The sequence below is a fragment of the Chelonoidis abingdonii genome, chromosome 3, assembly GCF_003597395.2.
Source record: "Chelonoidis abingdonii isolate Lonesome George chromosome 3, CheloAbing_2.0, whole genome shotgun sequence".
Taxonomy (NCBI): Eukaryota; Metazoa; Chordata; order Testudines; family Testudinidae; genus Chelonoidis; species Chelonoidis abingdonii.
In genome coordinates this window covers 120,372,354-120,385,430 of record NC_133771.1, presented here as the reverse complement: position 1 = coordinate 120,385,430, position 13,077 = coordinate 120,372,354, and the positions used below count along the sequence as shown (strand labels likewise).

At 43.7% G+C, this 13,077-nt stretch overlaps 1 protein-coding gene across 10 annotated transcripts in view; it reads left to right on the top strand.

The window, feature by feature from the left end:
- Positions 1 to 308: 308 nt before the first annotated feature.
- SYNE1 (spectrin repeat containing nuclear envelope protein 1) overlaps positions 309 to 13,077 on the top strand; it is a 498,327-nt gene continuing 485,558 nt past the window's right edge. For all 10 annotated transcript variants that reach the window (XM_075064060.1, XM_075064059.1, XM_075064058.1 and 7 more), the window contains exon 1: positions 309 to 593. In XM_075064060.1, coding sequence (XP_074920161.1) covers positions 527 to 593 — 67 coding nt within the window. In that variant the 5' untranslated portion in view covers positions 309 to 526. The remainder of the gene's footprint in view (positions 594 to 13,077) is intronic.

The window sequence follows — 13,077 nt, the reverse complement described above, 5'->3', positions numbered from 1 at the left end:
GATGCAATATTATCTTAATATTTGATGTACCATAGCCTTCTGAAACAGCACACTCAATCCTGTCATAAAAAGTATCAATATCTGGCATGTTTTCAATTGACTTTAATCATTTGTTTTTGTACTTTCAGTCGAATTAGTGATTGCCAACCAAGCTTTCAGCAGTAATTGTGTCTCTGGTTTGAGTGATACAATCTATGCCACACATGCCACTCTTTATGCGTTAGAATAGCTAGTAAGATGTTGGTTCTTAGTTTTACAGGAACTGGTGTAGGTTTCTCTAAAGCCCACGTCTCTCTTTTTTCAGACTTCTGAGGTCTCATGAAGGAAGGACAGTGCTGTAGCACAATCATTGCAAGCGAGTACTGTGCTTTCATTGGGGGAAAGGCTGCTGTGACTCATCGTAGGCATGCTGTGCTCAAGCTAAGGGATGTTTTCTAAAAGGAAGTAGTCCAAACTCTCCATCCTGTTGAGGTCTGCGGCTTGGTTTGGAGATTGTCACTGAAAACTTTCTTGCTGCAAAGAGACCATGGCCACCTCCAGGCTAGTGGGGAGATCTCCCAGGGATATTGCTGATGTTATGCAAAGGCTTCAAGGTAAGTGACTGATTCCGAATGGCTATATCTGTCATCTGTTCATATAGATGACAAATACAATACTCTTTAAAGCCAGGAAAGCATTTGAAAATTTATACATTTCAAAAACCTGCTGTTCTAAACTAATCTATAGGAAAATGTTTGCTTATGATGTGTTTGCAGATTTCTGGTTATGTTTCCTCTAGTATTACATTATTAATGATGTTTAAAAGCATATATCATTATGCAGCATGATTATTGGACAGGGCAGTAGATTGGCAGGATGGACATCAGGGTTCTATTCCTGGCTTTGCCCCTGACCAACTCTGTGACCTTGGGCAAAGTCAGTCACCTGTCTATACCTCAGTTTCCCCATATGTAAAATGGTGATAAAGACACTTACTTTCCTTCTCTACTTTGAGCACTACAGATGAAAAGTCCTCAATTAATATAATAATTTAAAAATTATTGCTATTACAATAAGGCCTAGAAGCCCCAAACAAGATTAGAGCCTCATAGTGCTGGGTATGGTTACAGACACACAGTAATAGACAGTCTCTGCCCTGAAGAACTCGCAGTATAGAGGCTAAGTGTTGTCTGAGTTGATATCCTTGTGAATCATGGGACTTCTGATTAAGATAGAACTTAATAAGTTGCTTTAAGTTCTCTTTATCACAAACAAACATGGCTAACTGAAATAATAATGTTCATTAAAACTTTTTAAGGTTTATAAACTTAGAAGTGAAAAAGTACCATCTAGTGTGTGTGTGTATATATATATATATATATTTAAAATGCCTGCATTTTAAAGTATTCACTAGCCATCTGTAAACACTTTCTTAGTATCACTTTTGTTACCAGCAGTAGGGTGACATTTAGGGACTAATGGCTCAATCCTGCTACCATTCAACTCAGTGGAAAAACTCCCATTAACTTTAATATTTCAGGATCAAAACCTAATTTTGCAGTTCTTCAACACACAAAACTTCCATGGCCTTCAAGAGTTCAGTGCACAGAATTGTCTATACTTTCTACATCTTGAAGCTTCTTTTGTTCTCCTGTTCTTCTCCTCCCATTTCTGTGTATACAGTCATGGTGGCATGTTTAACCTTAGTCCCCTTGTCAAAAAATTGGACAATCAGGTAGTGTTGTGGGTGTTTACAGGCACCTTTTTCCCCAAGAGCAAGGGGCATGGGAAAAAGCAATAAAGGTGTTGTTTGAAGGTTTAACAAGTGGAGGGATTGTGGAGCTGTGTAGTGGTTAGTGCAATGTAGTGCAGGGCTTCTGCAATGTGGTACATCATTCCAGATGATGTCATGATATCCCCTTGTACCGAGGATACCTCTCCAGGGGAGGCAGCCCCAGGTATTAGGAAGAAACAGGTAGTATTGCTGGACTTGATCATTAGAAATAGAGAGGTGGGTTTGTGATGATTGTGAGAACTGCATGGTGAATTGCCTGCTGAGTGTGAAGATTGCGAATTGCTCAAGACATCTAGAAAGTCTTATGTGCTGTGCTGGAGAGGAGCTGGTGGTCATGATATAGGTAAGGACCAATGACACAGGGAAAGGTAGGAGACAGCCCGGAGACCAAATTTAGGCTTCTAGATAAGAGACTAAAGTCCAGGATCTCCATTATAGCAATCTCTGAAATGCTTCTTGCTCCACATGCAGGGCCAGTTATACAGGCAGAAGTGCAAAGTCTTAATATGTGAGTGAGACAATGGTGTTGAGAGGAAAGATTTAGGTTTATTAGGAACTGGGGAACCTTTTGGGAAAGGGGAAGCCTATGCAGAAAGGATGGAGTCCACCTAAACCAAAATGGAACCAAATTGCTGGCATGTAAAATTAAAAAGGTCATAGAGCAGTTTTTAAACTAAGGGCTAGGGGAAAGCTGACAGGTGCAGAGGAGCACACAGTTTGGACGGAGATCTCTCTTAGGGGAGGATTTATTAAAGGGGATTTGCTATATCCTAGTAAAGAGAAGAAGATAAAAATAGATAAAGTATAGGTAGGCACTGAAGAGAAGCAGTCCAGCGGAAAAGAGACCCATTCAATTACATCACATGAAGACAGCTAAATAGTGACAAATTTTATAAGTGCTTGTGTATAAACGCTAAAAGTCTAAATCCTAAGATGAGTGAACTTGAGTGGCTGGTATAAATGAGGATGCTGTTATAACAGAAATTTGGTGAAACTATGGTAATCAGTGAGACACAGTAATATATTTAATATATAGGAATGACCTTGTAGGTCAAACTGGTGGGGGAGTGGCACTATATGTTAAAAAAAGCATAGAGTCAAATAGAGTAAAAATCTTGATTGAATCAAACAGTATCATAGAATCTCTATGAATAGAAATGCCATGCTTGAAAAATAAGGGTATAGCAGTAGAAATATTCTACCAACCACCTGACCAGAATGGTGATGGTGATTGTGAAATGATCAGGGAGATTAGAGAGTCCACAAAAACAGAAAACTCAGTAATAAGGGGAAGATGTATCTACTCAATATCGGGACAGCTGACATGTCACCTCAGGATGGGATGCAGAGATAAAGTTTCTTGACACCTTAAATGACTGCTTCTTGGAGCAGCAGGTGAGAGGCAGTTCTTGATTTAGTCAGGGCCAGTGCAAGGAAGTTTCGTGCCCTAGGCAAAACTTCCACTTTGCGCCCCCCCAGCCCTGCAGCAGCTCCCTGCCCCCCCTGCCCTGAAGTGTGCCTCCCACCCCTGTGGTGGCTCCCCGCACCCCGCGGCAGCTCCCCACCCCCTGGCCCGAGGAACCCTGCAGTACCTCCCTACCCCAGCTCATCTCTGCTCCGCGTCCTCCCTGAGCACTCTGTCCTGCTCTAATTCTGCTCCCAGGCTTGTGGTGCCAAACAACTGATTGGGCCAGGGGACCCCCTGGGCTGCTGGTTGCCATGGCGGTGCACCGACCCAGGGGACCCCCTGGGCTGCCAGCTGCCATGGCGGTGCACTGACCCAGGGGACCCACTGGGCTGCCGGCTGCCACTGGCAGCTCAGACTCCCTCTCCATCCCAGCAGCAGTGGGTCGCTCAACCACTTAAAAAAAAATTGGAGGGTGCTGCTTTTTGGCGGCCCCAAATCTTGGCGCCCTAGGCAACCGCCTAGTCCGCCTAAATGGTTGCACCGGCCCTGAATTTAGTCCTAAGTGGTGCACAGCATCTGCTCCAAGAGGTGAATGCAGATGAACCGCTCAGTAATAGCAACCATAATATAATTAAATTTAACATTATTTTACGGGAGAAAATACCAAAGAAACACATCACAGTAACATTTAACTTCAGGAAGGGGAACTACAGGAACAGTCACAAGAGTGAAATGTCTGCAAACTGCGTGGAAAGTATAATTAAGCCCACTAAAAAAAGAATATGAAGAGCAACTAGCAAAATACACACAGACTAATAGAAACATTTCTTTTAAGTACATCAAAAGCAGGAAACCTGCCAATCAATCAGTGGGACCACTGGACAGTTGAGGTGCTAAGGAGCACTCGGGGAAGACAAGGCTGCTGAAATTTTTTCATTTGTCTTCACTGCAGAGGATGTGAGGGAGATTCCCATACCTGAGCCATTCTTTTTTAGGTGACAAATATTAGGAACGGTCTCATAATAAGGTGTCAGTACAGTAGGTTTGGGAACAAATTGATGGATTAAACAGTAATAAGTCACTTGGACCAGATGGTATTCACCCACGAGTTCTGGAGGAACTTAAATATGAAATTGCAGAACTACTAACTGAGGTATGTAACTGATTGCATTAATCAGCCTCTGTACCAGACGACTGGAGGATAGCTAATGTAACACCAGTTTTTTAAAAAAAGGCTCCACAGGTGACCCTGGCTACTATAGGCCTGTAAGCCCAACTTCAGTACCAGGCAAATTGATTGAATCTGTAGTAAACAAGAGAAATCTCAGACACAGATATGTTTGGGGAAGAATCAACACAGGTTTTGTAAAGGGTAATCATGCTTCAGTAATCTATTAGAAGTCTTGGAGGGTGTCAGCAAACATGCAAACAATGGTGATTGAGTGGACATAGTGTACTTGGACTTTCAGGAAAGCCTTTGACAAGTTTCCACACCAAAGCTCTTAAGCAAAGTAAGCAGTAATGGGATAAGAAGGAACGTCCTCTCATGGATCAGTAACTGTTTAAAATAAACAAAGGGTAGGAATAAATGGTTATGTAGCAATGCGTGACTCACCCCTGCAGCACCTCCTGCTGGTTGTCCAGGGAATTTCTCTTCCAGCTTCTGGAGCACCCTCTGCAGGCCGGTGTCCTGCTGCTGCTGGCCCCCATGTCCCTCCCAGAACCCAGTGCCCCTTGTGTTTGGGGTGCTGCCCCCTGGCAATACCCCCACAGTCTCAGGGTCTCCCCACCTAGGGGAACCCCCCCCCCCCATCTCTGCCTCACCTCAGTCATAGACTACTGCCAGTCACCTACTCACCCCTGCTCCCTGGGGCAGACTGCAGTGTCAGCCACTTATCATAGGTAAGGTTAGGTCTGGACCTGCTGCCTCTCTCTGCAACCCAGTGCCTCTATGGGCCTTGGACAAGGCCCTGCAACCTGGGGAGTTGCCAGCCTGGAGGTGCCCAGCCCTATCTCACTCTAAGCACCCTGAGCTTCCCAGCTGCCAGGCCCCCCTCTCTCTAAAGGCAGAGAGAGAATGTCTGTGCTCCTGGCTCAAAGCCAGTTTATAGAGGCTGGCTGTGATCTGTTTGGGGCATGGCTCCCAGCTGTGCCTACTTCCGCAATCAGCCTGGGAGCTGCTTGCCCCAGCCACAGCCCTCTGCTGGGCTATTCTAAGCCCTCAGGGCAGGAGTGGGTGACCACCCCGCTACAGGTCAGTTTTCACACTGGAAAAGGAGACATAGCGAAGTCCCCCAGGCATCTGTTCTAGGACCTGTTCAACATATTCATAAATGATCTGGGAAAAGGGGTAAACTGTGAAGTGGGAAGGTTTGCAGGTGATACAGAATTACTCAAGATAGTTAATCCAAAGCTGACTGTGAAGAGTTACAGAGGGATGTCAGTAAATTGGGTTACTTTACAAAGAGATGTCAGTAAATTGGGTTACTGGGCAACAAAACAGATGAAATTCAGTGTCGATAAGTGCAAAGTAATGTTCATTGGGAAAAATCTCAAATATACATACAAAATGATGGAGTCTAAATTAGCTGTCATCACTCAGGAAAGAGATCTTGGAGTCACCATGGATTGTTCTCTGAAAACATCTGCTCAGTGTGCAGTGGCAGTCAAAAAAGCGAATAGAATGTTGGGAATCATTAAGAAAGGGATTGATAATAAGACACAAAATATCATATTGCCTCTATATAGATCTGTGGTACGCCCACATCTTGAATTCTGTGTGCAGTTCTGGTCACACCATCTCAGAAAAGATATATTTGAATTGGAAAAAGAATCACAAAGGGCAGTAAAATGATGAGGGGTATGGAACAGCTCCCATATGAGGAGAAATTAAAAAGACTGGGACTGTTCATCTTAGAAAAGTGATGACTAAGGGGGAATATGATAGAGCTCTATAAAATCAGGAATGGCATGAAGAAAGTGATTAAAGAAGTGTTATTTGCCCTGTCATGTAACACAGGAATCAAGGGTCACCCAGTGAAATGAATAAGTAGCAGGTTTCAAACAAACATAAAGAAGTACTCCTTCACACAACACACAGTTAACCTGTGGAAATTGTTGCCATGGGATGTTGTGAAGGCCAGAATTATACCTGGTTCAGAAAAGAATTAGATAAGTTCATGGAGGATAGGTTCATCAATGGCTGTTAACCAAGAATGATCAGGAAAGCAAGTTCATGCCCTTGGTGTCCCTAAGCCTCTGACTGTCAGAAGCTGGGGATGGATGACATGGAATGGATCACTCTATAATTGTCCTGTTCTTTTCATTGCCTCTGAACATCTGGCACCAGCCACTGTTGGAAGTCAGGATATTGGGCTTGAATGACCCTTGGTCTGACCCCGTATGGCCGTTCTTATGTTCTTATCATGTCTGCTATATTTCCTTCTTGTTCTGCAGAAGTTATGAGCAAGGATGCTGCTGCAAGTGATAATTAGTAGCTGTGTGTAATCCTTGTGGAGATATTGTGTCTTAATGGTCAAGTTGCTGCATCTTATCCTCCTAAAAAATTGGTGCCTCATAGCCATTTATGAAGCATTGAGTCTTCAGATACCTGTTCATTTGTGGCACTGCATGATTTTTAGATTATATTTTTTATGTATTAAAAATCTGCTACACTTGTTACAAAAATTGCTATAATAATTTTGCTCTTTAGATTCCTGAAAGGCATCAGACAAAAACATAACTAATTAACATTAAAATGAAGTAGACTGAAACCAGACATGGAGTTGCTTATGAATTTTTAGTCATCAGAATAGCTTTTAAAAATCATTTTCTAGCTACCTTGCTTTTCAAATGAAAAGCCTGATATTGTTAGGTTTGCACTTCTGCTGCAGTAGCTAAATAAATATTTTACCTTTGGCGAGATTGATAGTAGTTTGAGCATAAGCTTTTTATAGGTTGTGGTGCTGCATTATGGATGAGTGGATAATCTGCTGTGCAGATTCCCTTTAGCCCTTACAAAGTACAACTATCCTATCTCTGTCGTCTTAATTTAAATACAGCCATGTGAGGACAGACAGAAATGTAGAGAATTGCAGAGCTATGTGCCTGGCATAATTGCACTGAATCCCAGGTCCTATTCCTGCCAGGTGTTGAGCACTTTTTCCCCGCTGAAAGTAGAGTTGAGGGTGCTCAGCACCTAATGGTAACAACCTTGAGTAGGGGAATCCTGGACTAGTGTAGAGCCACCACTCTACCTGCTGCACTGGCTATATGTTTTCTGTTTCTGCCCTGATGTTGGGGTAGGATGGTGCTTTTCCTTGGCATGGCTTAACTGTGCTGCAAGCTGTTGATACTGAGCCTTTGGAAGGGCCTCTGGGAATGACTGGGAATGGGTGACGGGACAGAAAGGTGATGGAAATCCATCTGTGTTCTTTGCCACTGTGTAGTGAGTTTTTCAGGTTCACTTGACGACCTGCCCGTAGATGTTTTGGGAAAAAATATTTACTAGTAGGGATCCTTACGTTTAAGTTTTGAAATACCTAAGTAGATATTGTATGTGAATCGAATTACTAACGATCACCCCCAGGAAACTAAGCTTTCTTTGTTTTAAATCATCAGTTATTTCAGCTTAGTAGAGTAATTATGGCAGATGCAGAATGTAAAACTTTCAGTCTGTTTAGTCAATGCTAGCACTTCACCTGGCCAGATTGGGAAAAGGTCTGGAAAACCTGCATTGGGGCTGGGAGGATGTAAGGAATCTGTTCCCCTTTCCATGGCCTGCAAAGGAGCACGATTCCAGTCCCTGCACTCAGGACAGCATAGGTACTGTTCGTTCAACCCAACTCTGAGGGAAGGAGAGAAGCGAGGCTATGGCTTCGTACTCCGCTGGACCAGCAGTCAAAGAAGAGTAGCAGGCTACAGCATCTTAAAGAAAGAAGAATCGTGTGCAGCCACCATATGTGCCAAACTGCTTGAAAAGGAGATATGGTTCTTCACTGAACCTTATGTAGGCCAGTTGCTAAATCCCACAAATTACTGCCGTCGTTCCTTATTGTGCATACCCTTGTGCAGTGACCTTGTGAGATTCACCTTGTGCTAATAAAGAGCAAGATTCTGTAACTCCAACTGTAATTTATATTATTAATATTTACTTATGAATTTTACTATTTATATTACAAACTAGCTATCGGTGTTTTTCTATCAAACTGGGAGGACATATGTAATGGGAATCTGTCTTTGGTTCAGTCTGTTCAACATCTTTATTAATGACTTGGATAATGGTGTGGAAAGTATGCTTATAAAATTTGTGGATGACACCAAGTTGGGAGAGGTTGCCAGCACTTTGGAGGAAAGGATTAGAATGCAAAAGGACCTTCACAAATTGGAGAACTCGTCTAAAAGCAGTAAGGTGAATCTGCCAGGTGCAAAGTACTACACTTAGGAAGGAAAAATCCAACATATGACTACAAAATAGGGAATAAGGGGCTAGGCAGTAGTACTGTTGAAAAAAATCTGGGGGTGATAGTGAACACAAATTGAATATGCGCTAACAATGTGATGCAGTTATGAAAAAGGTGAATATCATTCTGGGGTGTCATATCTAAGACACAGAAGGTAATTGTCTCACTCTACTCAACACTGGTGAGGCCTCAGCTGAAGTACTGTGTCCAGTTCTGAGTGCTGCACTTTAAGAGAGATGTGGACAAATTTGAGAAAGTACAGAGGAGAGCAACAAAAATGATGATAGGTTTAGAAAACATGAATTATGATGAAAGGTTATATAAAACTTGTCAGGTTTAGTCTTGAGAAAAGAAGACTGAGAAGGGACCTGATAACAGTCTTCAAAATGTTAATTACTGTTACAAAGAGGATGTGATCTGTTGTTCTCCATGTCCACAGAAGTTAGGATAAGAAGTAATGGGCTTAATCTGCAGCAAGGGAGATTTAGGATACACATTAGAAAAAACTTTTTAACTATAAGGGTTGTTAAGTTCTGGAATAGGCTTCCAGGGGAAGTTGTGGAATCCCCATCACTGACCATTTTTAAGTACAGGTTGGACAGGGATGGTCTAGATTTATTTGGTTGTGCCTCAGTGTTGGGGGGCTGGACTAGATGAGTTCTTGAGGTCCCTTCCAGCCCTATGTTTCTATGATTCTGTGATTAGGATTGGGACCCTGTTTTCCTGGATGCTGTACCAACATGAATAATACTCATGACATTAGTTCCATTGATGTCATTGTGATTACTCATGGGAGTAAATGTTAATCATGTAAGGGCCAAACTATTAGGCCCAGAATAAGTGTGAGTTTCCCCAGGAATGCAAGAATGCATCTATTCCTCTCCAAAGGAATTATAGCTATTAAGAGATTCAGGATTTTTTAAAGCCCTTGTAATAGCTGTAAAAATCAAAATATAACCCTCCAAAGATAAAGCTGGGAGGTGCAGATTCTAGTGCCTTATGTCTTTGTACTCTTAAGACTGGCATGAGTGTAATTTTGTTCTTTCCTCTAGTGATATGCTTGTACAGTTAAAGCTATGTGGTCATGCTTGTGACAGTCGTCAGGTAACTCCTATGCAGTCCTATTACGCAAATGACACTGGGTCAGTTTTCCTTGACCTTGTCATTCTTAGCCCTGGTCTACACTACAAGTTTTGGTTGAATTTAGCAGCGTTAGATCAATTTAACCCTGCACCCGTCCACGCGACGAAGCCACTTTTGTCGACTTAAAGGGCTCTGAAAATCGATTTCTTTTCTCCTCCCCGACGAGGGGATTAGCACTGAAATTCATCCTGCTGAGTCAAATTTGGGGTAGTGTGGAAGCAATTTGACGGTATTGGCCTCCGGGAGCTATCCCAGAGCGCTCCATTGTGACCGCTCGGGGCAGCACTCTCAACTCAGATGTACTGGCAAGGTAGATAGGAAAATCTCTGGGAACTTTTGAAATTCATTTCCTGTTTGTCTAGCGTGACGAGCTGATCAGCACAGGTGACCATGCAGAGCTCATCAGCACAGGTGACCATGGAGTCCCAGAATCGCAAAAGAGCTCCAGTATGGACCGAATGGGAGGTACTGCATCTGATCACTGTATGGGGAGATGAATCTGTGCTATCCTAACTCCGTTCCAAAAGACGAAATGCTGGAATATTTGAAAAAATCTCCATGAAGGACAGAGGTTATAACAGGGACCCGCGGCAGTGTCATGTGAAACTTACAGAGCTCAGGCAAGCCTACTAAAGAAGCAGAGGGGCAAACGGCCGATCCGGGTCAGAGCTCCAGACGTGCTGCTTCTATGATGAGTTGCATGCCATTCTAGGAGGTGCCCCTACAACTACCCCACCCCTGTGCTTCCCTCCTCCCCCACCCCTCCTTGGCAGTTATCCCCCCATTTGTGTGATGAATTAATAAAGAATGCATGAACTTGAAACAACAATGACTTTATTGCCTCTGCAAGTGGAGATAAAAGTGGGGAGGGAAGGGCAGTTGGCTTACAGGGAAGTAGAGTGAACCAAGGGGGCGGGTTTTCATCAAGGAAAAACAAGCAGAGCTTTCACACCATAGCCTGGCCAGTCATGAAACTGGTTTTCAAAGCTTCTCTGATGCACAGTGCGCCCTGCTGTGCTTTTCTAACCGCCCTGGTGTCTGTCTGCGCGTGATCAGTGGCTAGGCGATTTGCCTCAACCTCCCATCCCGCCATAAACGTCTCCCCCTTCCTCTCACAGATATTGTGGAGCACAAAGCAAGCAGTAATAATGATGGGAATACTGGTTTCGCTGAGGTCTAACCGAGTCAGTAAACTGCACCAGAGAGCTTTTAAACGTCCAAAGGCACATTCTACCACCATTATGCACTTGCTCAGTCTATAGTTGAACTGCTCCTTACTACTGTCCAGGCTTCATGAGCCATGGGATCAAGGGGTAGGCTGGGGTAGGTGTGACTGTGCAGTGCTGCCGATTGGGAGAGCAGCTTGAGGCAGAAGCCTCCAGCTGGCATGATATTTCAGGCAGGACTGAATCTCCATTAGACGAAACTTAAAGAAGAGAATGACCTGGAGTCATTCCCATTTTTGTCCAGGTGCCCCTGACTGACCTCACTGAGGTCGGCCAGGAGCACCCACGGGATGACGATGATGGTTTGCAGTTGTATTGCACTGTCTGCCGTCTGCAAGGCAAGGCAAGGGGATGCTGCTGTGTAGCACTGCAGTACCGCATCTGCCAGCAGTACCCAGGAGACATATGGTGACAGTGAGCTGAGCGGGCTCCATGCTCAGCCCACCGCCACTCTGGGGTTTTGGCCGCTGGCTCCTGCCAGCTGAGGTCTCAGCCCGCTGTCAGCCTGAGGTTCCTTCACCCATGTCGGCAGCGGACGCTGAGTGGGGTTGGTGGTGGGACCCCAGCTGGCAGGAGCTGTCGACGGAAACCCCAGAGCAGCGGCGGGCTGAGCCACTCAGCCCACCGCCGTGTGCCATCAAAAATCAGCTCGTGTTCTACCTTTGTCATGCATGCCATAGGTTGCTGACCCCTGAACTACTGTAACATGCACAGTAGCTGTGACTGATTTCAGAGGCTCAGGAACCAATTGGCTAAAAGCCCAATAATGATGCTATCTCAGATTACATAAGCCTGGATAGGTTCTGTTTTTTTAAGTGGTAATGACTTCCTTCTGCTAATGCTAACAAAGACAGTTTATTCTTCCTCTGTATATGCCTCCTTCCTTCTCCGCCTCTCCCCCTCATTTCTAGCTCTTCTTTCTCTTTCTTTCAAAATTTTCTTCTTCCTTTCCCATAAAGGGGTAGCATCCGTAATAGATCAGCTACTAGAGTTGTCTCCTCATACTGCTGCCCACTTTGCCTCAAAAAATTTTCCTGCTTTTGCTGTTTTCTCTTTTTGAAGGCAATGGAACTAAGTCTTGAAGTTTAGCACGTGCTTAAGTGCTTTGCTGAATAGGGGGCAGAGTGCTGAGCATCTTGCCCAATTGAATCTTTATTATTGTTATGTATTATATGTATTACTGTAGCACCTAGCAGCTCTAGTCATAGACACTGTGCTAGGTGCTGTAGAAACACAGAACAAAAAGATGGTCCCTGCTTCACAGGGCTTAGTCCCTAATCACATTTGCTTCCCACCCATGCTCCTTGCATGGCTGCGTTTCCTCCCAGCCCCTGATACTTGCTGTTTCCAAATTCTCCTTCTGATGCCTTCTCTTTGTGGACCCTCCTTCCCTGAAATTTCCCAGTTGGGTCCCAGGGATTGTTTCTGAAATACAGCAGTTACTGTGTTAACTTGTTTTTCCTCTTTAAGTGAATGAGTCTTCAAGCCAAGTTAACTCATTACCCACTGGAACTGGGTTAAAGGAAATGTAATTGATAGCATTCCCCTACAGTATCTCTCATATAGAAGGACCAGGAAGAATTAAAAGATTTGTACTAATGAAGTAAGAAGCAAGTCTGAATGATGATTTGCAAGTCTAAATGGGAATGTTGACAACTGATATGTTGCTTAGCAGGAAATTGATTTGTTACAATGTGAGAGAGATATAGGTGTGAAATACTCAAGAGAAAATGTTTGGAAACTAAGGTGTGTGAGGAAAAGATAAGAAAGATGAGCATGTTCAATGCAGTGAAAAAGACACTGAGGAAACTCGATAACTGTTTAGGACTAAAAGGAAGAGGAGAAAAGAGACCAGTTGTTTTCATTTTTTAATGGACAGGATAAGAAGTAAAAGGTTTAAGCTGCAGCCAGGGAGATGCAGGTTAAATATTAGTTAAAACTGCACAAGGGGAGCTGCCAAAGCCTGTTGTGAAATTGTCATTGCTGGATGTATTTAAGGCTTGACTAGACACCGTCTATTAGTGGAGACTGAATATACTGAAATAAGTCCTGTGGTGGTGCAAG